Source organism: Pongo pygmaeus, chromosome 8, assembly GCF_028885625.2.
Source record: "Pongo pygmaeus isolate AG05252 chromosome 8, NHGRI_mPonPyg2-v2.0_pri, whole genome shotgun sequence".
In the NCBI taxonomy this organism is placed as follows: domain Eukaryota; kingdom Metazoa; phylum Chordata; class Mammalia; order Primates; family Hominidae; genus Pongo; species Pongo pygmaeus.
In genome coordinates, this window is record NC_072381.2 from 128,026,810 (window position 1) to 128,044,400 (window position 17,591).

A 17,591-nucleotide genomic window follows, 5' to 3' on the forward strand; every position below is an offset into this window, starting at 1 on the left:
TCCTGATTGTCCCCTGGGCAGTCCCTGGTTCCCCTAACATTTTAGCTGCCAGTGTCCGAGCCTCAGCAATGGCATCTGATGTCCTAGTCAGTCCATGCATCAGCAGATGTGGGATGGCATGGTGGGGGGCGTCCTCTAACAGATAGAAAGATACCCCAGGATTAGAGAAATGGAGGGCTCAGTCTGGTCTCCAGCAGGACGTTTGTCCCTGGATGAGTTCACAGCAGAGGAGACCTGGGCAGACACATGGGAGGCAAGTGACAGGAACAGGAAGTGGAATTGTTGCCAGGTTGATTCCCCCTCCCAAAGAACCTTTTGTTCTAGGCCTTTTCCCTTCAAGTCTAATTCTGTCTTTTTTCTTTGTTGCAACTTACAGACACTTGGCCGACCTCACCTGCATCAACAGCAGGTAAATAATCCTCTCACCCCTCCCTAGGGCTCACTATCTCTGGACATATTTTGTGTTTGAAACTGATAGGATGAGGCTCAAGGTGGGCCCCTCTCTTTTCATGTCCCTGTGGGTTGGGTGGGAGGAAGGTGGAGTCTCTGGGGAGCCAGCCCTGGGTTTGATGTTTGAGGATGGAGGGTGCTAGTGACTTTTTTTCATGGGAACCTGTTCCAAGTGGTTAGGAACGATCGTCATCCAGGTGCTCAGGACGAGCACTGGAGGGCTCCCTAATCCCGCTGGGACCTCTTTCCTGGCCCTCTGATCATGCACTGCAGCCCTGCAAGGGTGGGTGAAAATTTCTGTCCCTGCAGCTGTCTGGCCAAGTCCTTGCCATCCCTGGCAATTTACCAGAAACCAGAGAGGACCACGTGGGTGCCACCAAACTCTTGAACATGGGGCCAGTGTGGGCCTGACCTCTGGAGCTGTGGAGCTCCATCCTGTGTGTGCCCAGAGTAGGGAGTGGGGCATCCATTCCTGTCACCTCCACTGGGGTCACAGGTGCTTCCCCAAAATCTGAGCCTCCATAAACCCGGGCAGTATAGTGTATCACCTCTCCTTCCCCTATGATAAAGCTGAACCTCTGGTAGCAGTTGTATGCAATTGTGACTGCTTGCCCAGGTGACTCTGGCCATTAGGAAGTACCCTGAGTGTGGAACTTGCCTTAGATTGTTGACCTCCTGGTAGGGATGGATGAAGGGTTCTTGTGTTCCCCTGTAGGATTTGAATCCAGTTTAGCCCTGAGACTGGTGAATGGAGGTGACAGGTGTCAGGGCCGAGTGGAGGTCCTATACCGAGGCTCCTGGGGCACTGTGTGTGATGACAGCTGGGACACCAATGATGCCAATGTGGTCTGCAGGCAGCTGGGCTGTGGCTGGGCCACGTCGGCCCCAGGAAATGCCCAGTTTGGCCAGGGCTCAGGACCCATTGTCCTGGATGACGTGCACTGCTCAGGACGTGAGTCCTACCTGTGGAGCTGTCCCCACAATGGCTGGCTCACCCACAACTGTGGCCATGGTGAAGATGCTGGTGTCATCTGCTCAGGTGGGCCTTCAAGACCTTGGGCTCCCTCTCTTAGGTTGAAGTTTGCTCAGGAAGAAACTCCTAATTACATTCTGATCTCCTCACTCAAAGCTTCTTCTGTGTTTTCTATATTTCTGAAGTCTTGTTAGCTCTCTGCTAAGAATCCTTGTGAATTTTGCTACAGTACCTGGTGCAGCTGTGGCCACTTAGGCCAGGGCTCCAAACTGAAACAACCCAGACTTTATGCCCTTCCTGAGGCAGTGCAAGGAAGAGGCAGAAGAGAAAAGTGCTGGCTCCCCAGGACTCCATTTCTCCCCTGCTGAGTAGCACTGGGTGAGGGTATCGTGGACACAGCACAGATAGCAGGGACAGGGAGGGATCCTGTCACTACAAGGAACTCTAAACTAAAGATACTTGTCTGGAAGTGGGTTCTCAGCTAAGACCCAGTGAGGAGGTCTGGAAATAGAGGCTCAAGGGTTAGGAGTGCAAATGCATGTCTGTTTGTGTCAGGCCTGCTTGGAGTCCTTGACCTCAGGTCCTCTCAGAATGCTGCAGAGCACTGCCTGTGCCCCAGGTCTGGTGTGGGGATGGCAGCCCCCATGAGGCTGGCCAGGCATGGCCTTGTTATTGTCTGTGGTCGGGGCTGTAAGATCACACAAGGCATTTGGGCTGGAGTGGCCTCCTCAGCCTTGCTGACTCAGGAACTGCCAAAACATGCAAGGGAGAGTGTTGGTTTTGGGTCAACCTGGTCACCCTGGGCAGACACAAAGTTAATCACCTCGGAGCTGACAATAGTGGCCAGGATCTGCCTGCACCCCTTCTTATATGTTGCATCTCTGTGGGGATGTACATGGCAATGCCCCTCCCTCTGTGATAGGGACTAGGATGGACTGAGTGTCAGTTTTGCCCAGTTCCTTCTATCTTTGTTCCAGTTTTGCCATTTTCTGTATAGTGCATCTGATCTGACCTTCTCTTCTCTTTCTCACAGCTGCTCAGTCCCAGTCAACACCCAGGCCAGGTGAGTCCCCAGCATCCTTCCTCAGGATGTCCCTTCTCTTTCTGCCCAGTTACCTCTTCCCCACTCCACAGAGCTCTCCTGCTTCTCTGTGTGGATACTGTGGGGCATATTATTTTTCCCCCCACCACTCTGTAACTGAGACCCCAGCACAGTGCTTCAACAGACATAGGGTTCAGGAGGCTTCTGTCTTCTGTTCAATTTATCTCAGCTTTCATGAAGCAGTTTCATACTGTACAATGGACAACCCTTACAGGTTCAGGAAGTGACCTCATGTTTAATGAGCTTTAGCTCCTTTATATTCAGAGCTGATATAACCTTTCTGAGAATTGAGAGTGACTGCCAAAGTCACCTGGGAAGGCAACGTCAGTTCAAGCCTTAAGCATGACTTCTGCCATGGGCAAGCAATGTCAGTGCAGGCCTGATACCTCCATCCCTCACTCCTTCAAACACCCCAGATTTTTCAGGGCCACATCTGCATCCAGAAAAGGCAGAGGCCATGCTCGGGCAGGGAGAGGGATAATAAATATTTCTGGTGCCTCCACTTACTAGGAAACTTGATATCCCTTTGGGTGGCTCCTTGGTTCCCCTAACATTTTAGCTCGAACTGTCAGAGTCTCAGCAATGGTGTCAGATGTGCCCATCAGTCCATGTGTCACTGGATGGGGCAGGCTAACCCTTTGTAGCCGAGAAGAGGACATCTCACACTTCAGAGGTAGGAGGGATGGAACTGGTCTCCAGCAAGGCCTTTGTTCCTGGCTGTGCTCACTGAGCTGAAGACTTGGGTAGCGCTTGGAGCAAGTGGCAGGAACCAGAAATTGAATAGTTTTCATGATGCTTGCCTGGTCCAGAGACTTCTTTTTTTTTTGTAGCTTTTCACCCTCAAGTCTAATTTTGTCCTTTCTCTTTGTTGCAATTTACAGATACTTGGCTGACCACCAACTTACTGGCCTCGCCAATAGGTAAATCATCCTCTCACTCCTCCCTCGGGCTCACTCTCTACCTCTGGACAAACGTTTCTTTTGAAAATGATAGAATGAGGCTCAAGGTGGCGCCTCTGTTTTCATGTTTCTGCGAGTTGCCTGGGGAGGAAGGTAGATTCCCTGGGAACCTAGTCCTGGGTCTGATGTTAGAGGCTGGAGGGTACCGGTGACCTGTCTCTCCTGGGAGACAGCCCTGGAGGGCTCCCTAATCCCACTGGGACCTTATTCCTGGCCCTCAGGCCACAGGCTGCAGACCTGCGAATAGTGGGGAAAGTGCCTGTCCCCGTAGCTGTCTGGCCAATGTCCTGCCATTCCTGGCACTTTGCTAGAAGCCAGAGAGGACCACGTGGGTGCCACCAAACTCCTGAACGTGAGGCAGGTCTTGGCCTCCTCTCTTGAGCTGTGCAGCTTCATCCTGTGTGAGAATGGAGCTCAGAATGAGGAGTGAGGCGTCCATTCCTGTCACCTCCAGTGGGGTCACAGGTGCTTCCCCAATACTTGAGCTTCCATAGACTTGGGCAGAGTAGGACATCACTGCTTCTTCCACTATGATGAAGCTGAACCTCTGTTTGTATTCGTATTCAAAGATGATTACCTGCACACATGACTTTGGCCATTAGGAAGTGCCCTGAGTGTGGAACATTCCTTAAATCCTTGACCTCATAATCAGTATGGATGAAGGGTTCTTGTGTTCCCCTGTAGGATCTGAATCCAGTTTTGCCCTGAGACTGGTGAATGGAGGTGACAGGTGTCAAGGCCGAGTGGAGGTCCTGTATCGAGGCTCCTGGGGAACCGTGTGTGATGACAGCTGGGACACCAATGATGCCAATGTGGTCTGCAGGCAGCTGGGCTGTGGTTGGGCCACGTCGGCCCCAGGAAATGCCAGGTTTGGCCAGGGCTCAGGACCCATTGTCCTGGATGATGTGCGCTGCTCAGGACATGAGTCCTACCTGTGGAGCTGTCCCCACAATGGCTGGCTCACCCACAACTGTGGCCATCGTGAAGACGCTGGTGTCATCTGCTCAGGTGGGCCTTCAAGACCTTAAGCTCCCTCTGTTGGGGTGGAGTTTGCTCCAGAAGAAAGTCCTAATTACATTCTGATCTCCTGGCTCAAAACTTCTTCTATGTTTCCTATGTTTTTGAAGACTTGTTAGCTCTCTGCTAAGAATCCATATGAATTCACTGCCTAGTGTTCCTGTGGTCACTTAGGACAGGGGACCAAACTGAAACAACAATCCAGACTTTATCCCCTTCCTGAGGCAGTGCAAGGAAGAGGCAGAAGAAAAAAGTTCTGGCTCCCCAGCGCTCCATTTCTCCCCTGCTGAGTAGCACTGGGTGAGAGTATGGTGGACACAGCACAGACAGCAGGGCAGAGGAGGGATCCTCTCCTTAGGAGGAGGCTCATGGTAAGGAAAGGACATATGTTGGGGTAGGGAATTCTCACTTAAGACCCCAGTAAGGAGCATTTGGATTGGAGGCATATGGGCTAGGAGTGCAAATGGGTATCTGTGCATGTGTGACCTGGATCTTGGTCAGTTTCAGCTCCTTCCAAAGAACTGCAGTGCATTGTCTGTCTAGCAAGCCTGGTGTCGGGAGGGCAGCTCCCATGAGATCTGCCAGGCAAAGCCTTGTTATTACCTGTGGTTTGGGCTGGAAGATCACACAGGGGATTTTTGCTGGAGTGGTATCCTGAGACTTGCTGACTTGGTGAATTGCTAAAACCTGCAAGGGAAAGGGTTGGTTTTGGTTCAACTTGGACATCACATCCAGACACAGAGTTAATCACCTCAGAGCTGGAAATGGTGGACAGAATCTGCTTGGACCCCTTATAAGGAGCGTCTTTGAGTCCAGCCAAAGCACTGGCATTCAGCAGGTCTGGGTGAAACTGCTGGGTCTTGCTTGAAGCCTCTGGCCACTCCATACCTCAATCAATGTGGAAGGTTCCCTTATCTACCAGTTGTCAATTGATCTTTAAAGAGGATCTATTATTAGGGATGCTTTTGTTTGCACATGGCAAGAACTCAACTCAAACACTCTTAAGCTAGAAAGGAATTCATTGGCTCAGGTATCCAGAATGGTTAGTGGTGGATCTGGAGCTTCAGGTACAGCTGGTTCCAGAAGTTCCAAGTCTTTTTTCCCCATGCTTTGCTTACATCTACTCTTTTATCTGTGTGGGCTTCACTATCAACTTGCTTTTTGCATATGGCTGAGAGACAGCAGTGAGCAGCCCCAAGTCTCTATCCCAGCAGGAGAAGGAGTCAGTCTGTCCCAGTACCTCTGGCTGACAAGGCCTGGGAGGACTTTGATTGACCTGCTTGTAAACAGGTGCTTTCTTCCAAACCATCTCTATTAGCTCTGATGGCTCAGCCAGAGTTCTATACCCATCTTTGTGTTCCTTTGGGGCGATGGGAAGGATGGGGGCACTAGGCTCTACTTCAACCTTGTAGGATGCTACTTTTTAAAATAGGAATGACTGTTTCTATTGGCATAAAAAACAGGCAGGATGTTTGTGACAGAGCTAGCAGTCCCTCAGTTGGACCCTTCCTTTCCTTTGATACTCTCTGCTCTTTGCTGGTTGACTTTACCCCTCTATCCCGAGATGGAACCTTCCCTCTCCCTGGCTGTTGCCCATGTTCATTACCTTCATCTCTATCTAGTTCCAGGACTTTTTCATCATCCCCAGCTGAAAGCTCTTACCCCTTAACCATTCATAATCCATTCCTCTTTCCCTCAGCCCCTGGCAACCACTAATCTGCTTTCTGTCTCTGTATACAGATTTTACTAAGAACTGTGGTCATTTTCTATGAATGGAATCATAGCCTTTTCTGCCTGGCTTCATTCACTTAACACAATGTTTTCAAGGTTCATTCATGTTTTAGCATGTGTCAGAACTCCACTACTTTTAACTGCCAACTAATATTCCATTGTATGGCTACGCCATCTTTGTCTATCCATTTATCAGCTTATGGACATATGGGTTGCTTCCATCTTTTGGCTGTTGTGAATAAGTCTGCTATGAGCATTAGTGTACTATTTTTTGTTTGCACTTGTGTTTCCAATTTTGGGAGATATATACCTAGGATTGGGATTGCTGGGTAATAGGGTAATTATGTTTAATTTATTGTGGAAACACTGAACAGTTGTCACAGCCGCTGCACCAATTTGCGTTCCCCCCAGCAATGCCTGAGAATTCTGATTCCTCCATATCCTCACCAACGCTTGTTATGATGTCTTTTTCATCATGGCCATCCTAGTGGGTGTAAGGTGGTATTTCATGGTGTTTTGATTTGCGTTTCCCTGATGACTAATGATGTTGAGCATCTTTTCATGTGTTGGTGGGCCCTTTGTATATATTCTTGGGAGAACAGGGGCTTCATTTTATAGATACTGAGCTGAACGCCAGAGGAACTAGACTAATGTTAGTATCTTAGCCCAGCTCCCAGGCTCACAGGACAGGGTTCAGGTACACAGAGCGATCAGGATGCCTGGCCCAGTGTTGTGTCTAGCATGTGACATTCCTTCATGGAGGCCTAACTCTGCCGTTTTTTCTCCATTCTCAGGCATAGGCACTGCTAGGTATGCACAACAAAGTATCCTCATAGTTGCTTCTGCCCACTGTCCCTGTAGCTCATGGTATTCACTGGGTCCAGGTTTTGTTTCAGATTGAAGGCAAGCTGTGGGTTTGAAAGTGACTCAGGAACAAGCCTCGGGCCTGATGGGGTGGTCCCTGTGAGCAGAGTGAGTCAGCCAGAGGTGGAGAGGTGGAATCTCCCAAGAACCAGGTCCTAGGGCTGCACCTTGCCAGGCAGCTGGGAGCTGGTCTCGGTTCATCCTGCTGCAGAGGCGCTTGAGCCCAGTGGTCCCTGCAGATCCATGCTGATGGCTCCTGCACTTTAACCTCTGAATCTGAAGGCCTGGCTCAGCTCTTGAATTGCTGGGCACTGGGTTAACTCCATCAGAGAACATGCACAGCTCAGTCCACACCCAAGGGTTCTAGAAAACAACCCTTTAGGATAACATGATGAAGAACAGGCTTCCATCAATGTCTATGCTGCTGGAGAACATTAACTGGAGACCCAGAAACCTTGGCCTTCTGGAAGAATTCTGAACTTCACTCGACCTCAGATCCTCTTCCTTTAGGAGATACAGGAGAGAGTTAATTTTCCTGTCTTTTCTAGAATCCAATTCTGGTTTGGCCCTGAGGCTGGTGAATGGAGGTGACCAGTGTCAGGGCCAGGTGGAGGTCCTGTACCAAGGCTCCTAGGGCATCCTGTGTGATGACAGCTGGGACACCAATGATGCCAATGTGGTCTGCAGGCAGCTGGGCTGTGGCTGGGCCATGGCAGCCCCAGGAAATGCCTGGTTTGATCAGGGCTCAGGACCCGTTGTCCTGGATGATGTGTGCTGCTCAGGGAATGAGTCCTAACTGTGGAGCTGCCCTCACAATGGCTGGCTCTCCCACAGCTGTCAGCACAGTGAAGATGCTGTGTCATCTGTTCAGATGGACCTCCAAGACCTTGGGCCTCTATTTTAGTGTGTGGTTTTCTCCATGACAAGGCTTCTCTTTGCACTGGCCTCCTCCCAGCCTGAGCTTCTCTTCAAGATGACCAGTTTCTCTGATACCTCAACAGGGCAATAACCTCAGCAAATGTTGTTGGTGTCTTTGAATTTTATGGGTAGGCACTAGCTTCTTTCTTATGTAGGTTCCTATAGCAAACAAGGGTTCAATCTACTTTCAGGCTGTAAGAATGAATTCTTCCAACATCTTTTTTTGAGACTAACCACTAAGGTTTATATCTACTATTCCACTCTCCTGGATGACTCTTGGGGAGTATTTCTAAGTGATGAGACGGGGACAGGCACTCAGCATTTCTCTCGCTCATCATCCTGGGCACTGGGACTGACTCATGTTTTCTTGTTTTCCTTGCAGCCACCCAGATAAATTCTACTACGACAGGTGAGTCTGCTACACCGCAGCCCAGCAATATGTCTCTTGGGAATTCCACCCGCTCTTGTTTCCAGAAGTAGGAGGAGTAGGGTAGAATCCCCCTGGGGGGTAATTTCTCTCTGAGGACTCTGACCTTTGTTAGGGTGACGAGCTGAGTTCCCACTGCCATCACTCTCATGTCTAGCTCACCGCGGAGGGCCACTGTGGCCTCCTGCTATTGCCTGCTGATAGTGCTAAGTGCTGGCAGAGATGCTGCTGTGGAAGGAGGCTTTGGTCTTCCCATCATTTCAGATGAAAATAACAACTGTCTAAAATAACTGTCAAATTAACCCTCCCATCATTTCAGATGAAAATAACTGTCTAAATTAACCCATGGGAAATTAGGACCTTCATTTTAGAAACATAGCCTAGTAATACTTCTGCACGTATTTGTCAAATAAAGAATTCTTTCACTTTGAGGGAGCCATCCCCAAAGTGTTTTTGTGCCACAGTGAAAACATCCTGGGCCAAATATGTTGGGAGGTGCTACATACTCTAGACCTTACTGGCCATGAGCAGTGTAAACTGGAATGGTCAAGGCTCTGAGAAGTCCTGTACTAAGGAAAAGGATTTAACTTTGTTAGTCAAACAAATGACTATGGAATGGAAAAATTATCTAGTAAAATCCTAAACAGCTTCATTTTTTTTCTAGATTGGTGGCATCCAACAACTACAACTACTGCAAGTAAGTATCACATTTTCTACCTGAACCATAGGTCATACATTTCTTATCCCCAAGCTTGGCTATCCATGAGCGAATGCTCTGCCCCACCCCAGCCTTCCTCAATCTGCATATAGCCCTGGCCTGTCCCACTACACCCTTCACCTCTTCATTTGAATCAATGAGATAAGTATTCTTAAAATAATAGACTTAAAGGCCTTTATTTTGGGGGGTATCTCCAAAGCTTTAGGAGGAAGAAGGGAGACAAATAGTAAATGGATAATTTTACTACAAATTATGCTTTTCCACGTCATTTTTATTTCACTATATGGCTATGTTTCAATAGATTTTCATTGCTTTTAAAAAATAATAGGGCTACTTTTCTGTGTTATTAAATCTTTTCTCACAATCATTTTAAATGCCTATATTGTATTTGATTATACAGATATGCCATGAATTATTTGACAAATCCTCAGATGCTAGATATTTGTTTGTATTTCATCATTACTGTAAATGATTTTGTGATGAAGAATATTTTTATAGACAATTTTTTTGCATACCTCACTAATTTTTCCTTTAGGATATAAATGGGTTTACTGGACCAAAGTCAACGTCATTGTAGTGCCTGGTACATAGAACGTACTTCGTGCATATTAACTTTTACTGTGTTAGGTATTTTAAGATCTTGCTGTGTGTATGGTCAAACTACCGTCAAGAATGGTTGTAAAATTATGGAATGATGTAAGAGACAAAATGATCTTCTTCCTCAGAGCTCACAATATTATTTAATACAAAACCAACTAGAAAATTACAGTTGTAACAACTGTTTCCAAGGGAAAATTCAGTGTGCAAAGAGGAAGTATTAGTAGAGATCTTCCCTGATTGGGGAGTTAGGGGAAGTTCCTTATGGAAGTGACATTCAAGCTGGGAGTTAATAGAGGAGCAGGTTCATTTGCTGAAGTGTCTTCTAACCAGAAGGAATGCTTTGAAGGCCATAGGGTGGGAAGGAGCTTGGCTGTTTGAAGGAGGGTAGGGTGGGGGCAAGGAGGGACTGCAGGAAATCTGTCAGGTGAGGCCAGATCATTCAGGGCCTTGTGGGTGGGTTAAGACTCCCATCTTTATCCTAAAGGTAGGGAGGCTGCAGAAAGATTTTAATCTTGAGAATTAGCTAATTGGAAATATATTTGCAAAAGATCATGTTTATCTTTTCTGCCAAACTGCATTTCCTGAAGGCAGGGGCCATGTCTGCCTTTTTCATAATGTATCCTTATTATCAAGCATTGTGTCTTCCTTTCAAGAACTGTTTATTGAAAGAATAAATGAGTGAATGAATGAATGGATAAATTAATGAATAAATACATAATTACTGTTGGCATTTTGGCATATATTCCATACACTGTATACACACACACACACACACACACACACACACAGTATGGCATGCTTTATATCCCATTGTATAACCCATCATTTTCATTTAAGTTTATATAATACTTTCTTCATGACCTTAAAATTAGCATTTTTATAGCATTGAAATTACTTTATAGAAGAAGGTTTAATGACTACATCATTTTCCACTGTATAGATATACCATCATTTAGCTAAACGGTTACTAATTGTGAAGCAAAAACATTGTTTCCAATTATATTTTATAATGTTAAGTGACTATATACAATAGCATATTTTATAACCATTTATATTTAATGTTTAGAAATATGTAATTCATATCCTTGTCTCTGAAAGTTTGACTTTATCCTTAATTATTTCCCAGTGTAGAAATAGAATGGGAGGGCAGGCCACATGATCTTCAAGAAGCACTGTCTTCCCACCAAATGAGAGAACGTATTTCTATCTCATAAGGGACTTGTACCTAGGATATATAAGTGACTCTTGTAGTCAATGATAAAAAGTCAAATAACCCAACTGAACAATGAGCAAAAGACCTGAAAGATATTTCTCTACAGAAGATTCACAGATGGCAGAGAAGGCATTGGAAAGATGCTCAATATCATTAGCTATCAAGGACATGCAAATGAAATACTTAGTAGGTGGGCTGTAGTCAAAAAGCCAGATAATAGCAAGTGTTGATGAGGATGTGGAGAAATTGGAAACCTTATGCACGGCTGCAGGGAATGCAAAATGGTACAGCCACTTTGAGAAGCAGTTTGGTGGCTCCTCGAAAGGTTAGACCTGGAGTCACCAATATGACCCACCAGTTGTATTCCTAGGCATATATACCCAGGAGAAATGAAAACATATGTCCACGCAGAAACTTGTCTGTGAATGTTCAGGACAGCTTTATTCATAGTAGCCAAATGTGAACGCAATGCAAATGTCCATCATGGCGAATCGAGAAACAAATATGATACGTCCATGCAGTGGAGTATTATTTGGCAATAAAAATGAATTTAATAGTGGCCAGGCACGGTGGCTCACGCCTGTAATCCCAGCATTTTGGGAGGCCAAGATGGGCGGATCGGCTGAGGTCAGGACTTCGAGACCAGCCTGGCCAACAGGTGAAACCCTGTCTCTACTAAAAATACAAAAATTAGCTGGGCATGGTGGTGGGCGGCTGTAATCCCAGCTACTCAGGAAGCTGGGGCAGGAGAATCGCTTGAACCTGGGAAGCGGAGGTTGCAGTAAGCTGAGATCGTGCCACTGCACTCCAGCCTGGATGACAAGAGTGAAACTCCATCTCAAAACAAAACCAAACAAAAAAAAGAATTTAATATTGATTTATGCTACAACATGATGAACTTTGAAAACACATTGAGAAGTCAGTCAAAAAAGACTACCGTATTGTGCAATTTGTTTTATATGAAATGTCCACAATAGGCAAATCTATAGAGACAGAACAGTAGATCAGTGGGTCCCAGGAATGGAGGGTGTTGAGAAGAAATGGGGATTGATTGCTAATGAGTACAGGGTTTCTTTTTGGGGTGATGAAAATAATCTAAAATTGACTATGGTGATTTCAGAGCTCTCGGTATGCTAAAAACCATGGACTTATCCCCTTAGAAAAAGTAAACAAAGAGTTATGAAAAAGAAAAAAGAAAACGTTTTAATTTCTATCACTGAGTGTGCACATGTTTTTAAAAAGTTTTTATTACTATAAACCAACCAACAAAATGTTTGACCACTTAGTATTTATCCTTTTCTGATAAATAACAATAGCTAATATTGCTGGGTGCTTATGTGCCTGGCACTCTCTAAGAGTTTATATAGACATAGAAACCTATCTCATGTTTATGTATAAATGTTCATGTATACATATCTTATTTAATACCCGTAAGAGTCTGATGAGGCAGATGCCATTACCACTCTCATTTTTCTGATGAGGAAACTGAGGCAGAGAGGTTAAGTAACTGGCTCCAGATCATGGAGCTGATAGAGGCAGAGCCAAGATGCAAACCCAGGCTTCTTGTTGCAGAAACCTTGCTCCTTACCCAATGTTGTGCTACTTGTGAATTGGCAGAGTCCTGGGCTCAAGGAAGACGCTAGGGAACACACTGTGTTATGGAGTGCTCTCCATGGGTCAGCACTGTGTTCAGCCAGGACTATCCCACGTCCCTGCCTGTAGCTGATTGAACAATGATAACAGTCACTTTGTTGCTTTCTTGGCATTTTTGCTAGAGGTGACACATGCTCCCTCTGAAGCTTGGGTCACATCCTCCCAGAGGGTTGCTGTCCAGGCCCAACAGGGAAAGCAGGGACTCAACTCAAAACTTCTAATGTTGGGCCACCTAGAACCAGGCCCAAGAGAGGGGACTTGTTTACAGGGGAAGTTAAGTCATGTTATAAAGTGCAGAAGATGAAACTGGATGATACTGACGCAGATGATTGCTTGCCACAAAATACCTGAAGACCTGGTACAATGGAGATGTCCCCTTTCTCCTCTCTAGGACCCTCTTCAAATTGTGGTGGCTTCTTATTCTATGCCAGTGGGACATTCTCCAGCCCATCCTACCCTGCATACTACCCCAACAATGCGAAGTGTGTTTGGGAAATAGAAGTGAATTCTGGTTATCGCATAAACCTGGGCTTCAGTAATCTGCAGTAAGTAATGCCTGGTCATCTGGTGAGGGGTGAGTCCCTCTGCAGCACACCCACTGGTTTAGACTGTGTCCTGGGCTGGGATGCTTTTCACTCTCGTGTGCCGTGGACAAGCTTTTGGTGGCTTTGATTCCTACCACAAAGCATCAGGGAACACTGATGTCCTTTGACTTAATTAAGGAAGAGCTAGAAGAAAAACCTTTATTCAATGGCATCCCTTGTAAAGTGCACCCTATTTATAAAATGGAGGGGCAATAGGAATTTCAATGTTGACTTGAATACATTTTCTCCATACAGGTTGGAGGCACACCATAACTGCAGTTTTGATTATGTTGAAATCTTTGATGGATCATTGAATAGCAGTCTCCTGCTGGGGAAAATCTGTAATGATACCAGGCAAATATTTACATCTTCTTACAACCGAATGACCATTCACTTTCGAAGTGACATCAGTTTCCAAAACACTGGCTTTTTGGCTTGGTATAACTCCTTCCCAAGTGGTAAGTGCACACTAGACCATGCCTATGAGGCTTGGTGGATTTACCCAGCTGCCTCTTTGGGGGCACCATGGTTCCCCAAGGAAATCAAAGAAGGGCCTCAGCGATGCATTGCCCATTCTCTTTCTCTTGGCACTGACTGTGTGGGCAGGCCCTTGGGAAGGCAGCAAAGGGTGCAGACTGGGGGTCACACCTGGCCTTGGGTCTGCCACCAACTCTCCGGGGGACCTGGTGACTCTCCTTCAGAGCCACCCCTCTCCATCTGGAGGTGAGGGGATCTGAGCTTGGCGATGTCTAGAGCCCCTTTCAGCTCTGCATGGAGCGGTCCAGTACCTCCACCCCAGCTTTTCTGCATTTCTATTTGGCGACTTTGGAGGTGGGAAAAGGCCTGGGGGATGCTTGGCCTTTGAGGTTGTGGGACATTTGTTGTGGGACATGGCCATGATCTCTCAGTTAATGTGTCTTTCAGATGCCACCTTGAGGTTGGTCAATTTAAATTCATCCTATGGTCTATGTGCTGGGCGTGTAGAAATTTACCATGGTGGCACCTGGGGGACAGTTTGTGACGACTCCTGGACCATTCAGGAAGCTGAGGTGGTCTGCAGACAGCTAGGGTGTGGACGTGCAGTTTCAGCCCTTGGAAATGCATATTTTGGCTCTGGCTCTGGCCCCATCACCCTGGACGATGTAGAGTGCTCAGGGACAGAATCCACTCTCTGGCAGTGCCGGAACCGAGGCTGGTTCTCCCACAACTGTAATCACCACGAAGATGCTGGTGTCATCTGCTCAGGTATGGCCCAATGCCATGGAAGGCCCATTTCACCTGTAACTTGCTATAAAGTGAGAGCTTAAGGCCAGTGGCTGATGGTGTCTGTGGCCCAGGCAGGAGCTGGTCATTGTGTCCTCGTGGGCTGCTGCACACTCCAGAAGAGCATGCAGGGGGCTGCTTTATCTTTGGCCAGTTTCTGGACCCAGGGCCATTATGCTGAACACTCATCTGACTGAAGGACTTCTAGCAATGATTTAACTTCTTTATGCTTTAGTTTCCTTGATTGTTGAGTCAGGGTGGCTGATAGTACTTGCTACCAGTGACAATTGGGATGGTTTTAGAACAATCATGGTCAAGGACAGAGTGATGGGTGTTATGACCTCAGCTGTAATCCTGATGACCACAAGTATGACGGGACTTAGGGAGCATCTGGGGAAGCTGGGAAGGCTTCTCAACAGCAATTGCTGGGTGGACCTGGGGGCCCTCGGCGATGGGGGTCAGGTTATGAGCCATGTAAGTGTATCTCTGCCTCATTCCGGCCCCTCCTCCAAGCCACACATCTGCGACCTATGCTTTTCTTCTATTCCTTTTCAGGAAACCAGCTATCGACACCTGGTAAGTCCACCCAATTTCCATTCCACTTCCCTGGTCTCCAGGTCTCTCCATTGCTGCTGCCTAGACTGTGCAGGGCATGTTCCTCACTCTCCAAGGAGTTCGTCTGTGGTGCCATCCTCTACAGCCCCTGTCCCCTCCCCTGCCGGCCACCAGGATGGTGTGCCCCTCTCTGTGCTTCAGTGGCCTGACCCACCTAAGATTAGGATCTCCAGTCAGTCCCGAGGCGAGGCCCGCCACCTGTCAGATTTGACTGTCCTCACAGACACCAGACCCTGACCAGTGTTGGCCAAATGGGGCCCACTGCATTGCAGAGCTACTCCCTGCCTGCTCCTGAGCTGCTCCGAGTGTTCCCAGCATGGCCCTGGCACCTCTCCAGCACCCCCCCCGCCCCGCCCCCTGCTTGCTTTGTCATCCCCTCCTGGCCTCCCATAGCAGCAGCTTCAGGCCTGTCCCCTCCCATCCATTCTTCACTGTGCAGTCCCTTCAAGTGATTCCTCAGGGTCTTCTGGTGGTGACTCCCCTCCTCAGCACAGCATGACTGCCAGGGATCCCCATGATCTGCTGCCTATGCTTGGTGCCTCACCCCATCCTCTGCCTGCTCCATCTACACGGAGGTTCCCAAATCTCTTCCACCCAGGTGCAGTTGCACCTGCTGTTCCTCTGCCTGGGACACCCCATTTCTACCTCTTTCCCTGCCCCCTAATTACTGCCCCTTTTTCCCCACTCCATCTGGAGCAGGGGCCAGACTTCCGGGCTCCTCTCCTTCCCCAGGCTTTGGTCAATCTCGGCCTCTTCCCAGCATGCTGGGATTCGCTCTCCTCCAGACCTCCCCAAGGGCAAGTGAGCTCCCCAAGGGCAAGGCCTGTGTCCAGCTCCTCCCTGTGGACTTGGGCTTGGCACAGCATCTGCACAGCTCACGAGCAGTCGACAGCTGTGTCAGGGATGCCAGAAAACTGATCCTGATCTTTTCTTTTTGTCAACAGCTCCTTTTCTCAACATCACCCGTCCAAACAGTAAGTTCCGAGCTCCCTGACAAGTCTGTGGCAGAGTGGCCTGGAAATTCCTCTTCCCATTTCCTCAGTGACAATGCGGCTGGGGAGGAGATGGCTTCCCCCAAAGTGGTCTCCCTGCAAGAGTGCCCCGCCAGCCCTCAGTGGACGGTCCAGATCTAGGCCACCTCTTGCTCTTAATTGGTTTCTGTCTTGGGAATTATTTTTTAAAATTTTAAAGTAATTTAAATTTAAAATAGTCCCCAGGTGACTGTGCAGTGTGCTCTGGGAGTCACTGACATTCCCACTTTTTGTCCTGACAGCAAATTATTCCTGCGGAGGCTTCCTATCCCAACCATCAGGGGACTTTTCCAGCCCATTCTATCCCGGGAACTATCCAAACAATGCCAAGTGTGTGTGGGACATTGAGGTGAAAAACAACTACCGTGTGACTGTGATCTTCAGAGACGTCCAGTAAGTGTGCACCAAGAAGAATGCCTTGGGGCCTCACAGACCTTTCAAGGGGGAATAAATGGTACTTAGAACGTCAGGAGAGATGTTTGCTGGGAGACATTTTTGACCTAGCCCAGAGGCATCCCGTGGAGAGTTGGGGAGGGGCCACAAGAGCCTTAGAGTGGACAAAAGCTCTGGTTTCAAGTCCTAGGTCTGCCAACAATTTGCTGTGTGACCACAGGAAGTCACTCAACTTTCCTGAGCCTCAGTCAAAAGAGGGGGATAAAATACCTGCTTTCCTCACCTCACTGGTTACTGGGAAGGTCACGAGAAAGAGAGAGGAGAGAGAGGGAGAGAGATGTGAAAATATTTACAAAATATTGTCCAATGGAAAAGATGGTTGTTAAGTAGTAATGATAGACTTAGGGGCAATAATAGCACAAATAATCCTATTAACAACCACACTGGCCAGGTATGGTGCCTCAGGCTTGTAATCCCAACACTTTGGGAGGCCGAGGCAGGAGGATCACTTGAACCCAGGAGCTCAAGACCAGCCTGAGCAACACAGGGAGACCCTCATCTCTACAAAAAAATACAAAAATTAGCTGGGCGTTGTGGCCTGCACCTGTAGTCCCAGCTACTCAGGAGGCTGAGGTGGGAGAATCGCCAGAGCCCTGGGAGTTGAAGGTTGTGGTGAACTATGATAGCACCAGTGCACTCCAGCTTATGGAATAAAACGAGACCCTGTCTCAGGAAAACAAAACAAAACAAAAAGAACAATTGTATCTGTTTTGTGGAACCCTTCTTCTCCACCCTCTCCTTTCTTCATGTGAGTTCACCAGGGATCGGGCAGAGATGGAGGAATTGCTGCTGCAGAGGGTAGGGTATCTGCTCTGCATCCAATCATAAGTAGACATCATCGTTTTAAGCAGAGGGGACATTACTAAAAGCACTTTTTCTTTCTTTCTTTCTGTCTGTCTGTCTTTCTTTCTTTCTTTCCCTTCCTTCCTTCCTTCCTTCCTTCCTTCCTTTCTTTCTTTCTTTCTCTTTCTTTCTCTCTTTTTTTTTTTTTTTTTTTTGACACAGAGTCTCGCTCTGTCA

At 47.5% G+C, this 17,591-nt stretch overlaps 1 protein-coding gene across 1 annotated transcript in view; it reads left to right on the plus strand.

Moving 5' to 3' along the window:
• The window catches only part of DMBT1 (deleted in malignant brain tumors 1), a 77,973-nt gene that overhangs the window by 51,276 nt on the left and 9,106 nt on the right, over positions 1-17,591 (plus strand). The window contains exons 35-48 of the mRNA XM_054503339.1: positions 22-27; positions 377-409; positions 1,166-1,489; positions 2,457-2,486; positions 3,407-3,445; positions 4,169-4,492; positions 8,397-8,423; positions 9,106-9,138; positions 13,017-13,170; positions 13,465-13,667; positions 14,134-14,454; positions 15,028-15,048; positions 16,032-16,061; positions 16,361-16,511. Of these exons, the coding sequence (XP_054359314.1) occupies positions 22-27; positions 377-409; positions 1,166-1,489; positions 2,457-2,486; positions 3,407-3,445; positions 4,169-4,492; positions 8,397-8,423; positions 9,106-9,138; positions 13,017-13,170; positions 13,465-13,667; positions 14,134-14,454; positions 15,028-15,048; positions 16,032-16,061; positions 16,361-16,511 (1,696 nt within the window). The remainder of the gene's footprint in view (positions 1-21; positions 28-376; positions 410-1,165; positions 1,490-2,456; positions 2,487-3,406; positions 3,446-4,168; positions 4,493-8,396; positions 8,424-9,105; positions 9,139-13,016; positions 13,171-13,464; positions 13,668-14,133; positions 14,455-15,027; positions 15,049-16,031; positions 16,062-16,360; positions 16,512-17,591) is intronic.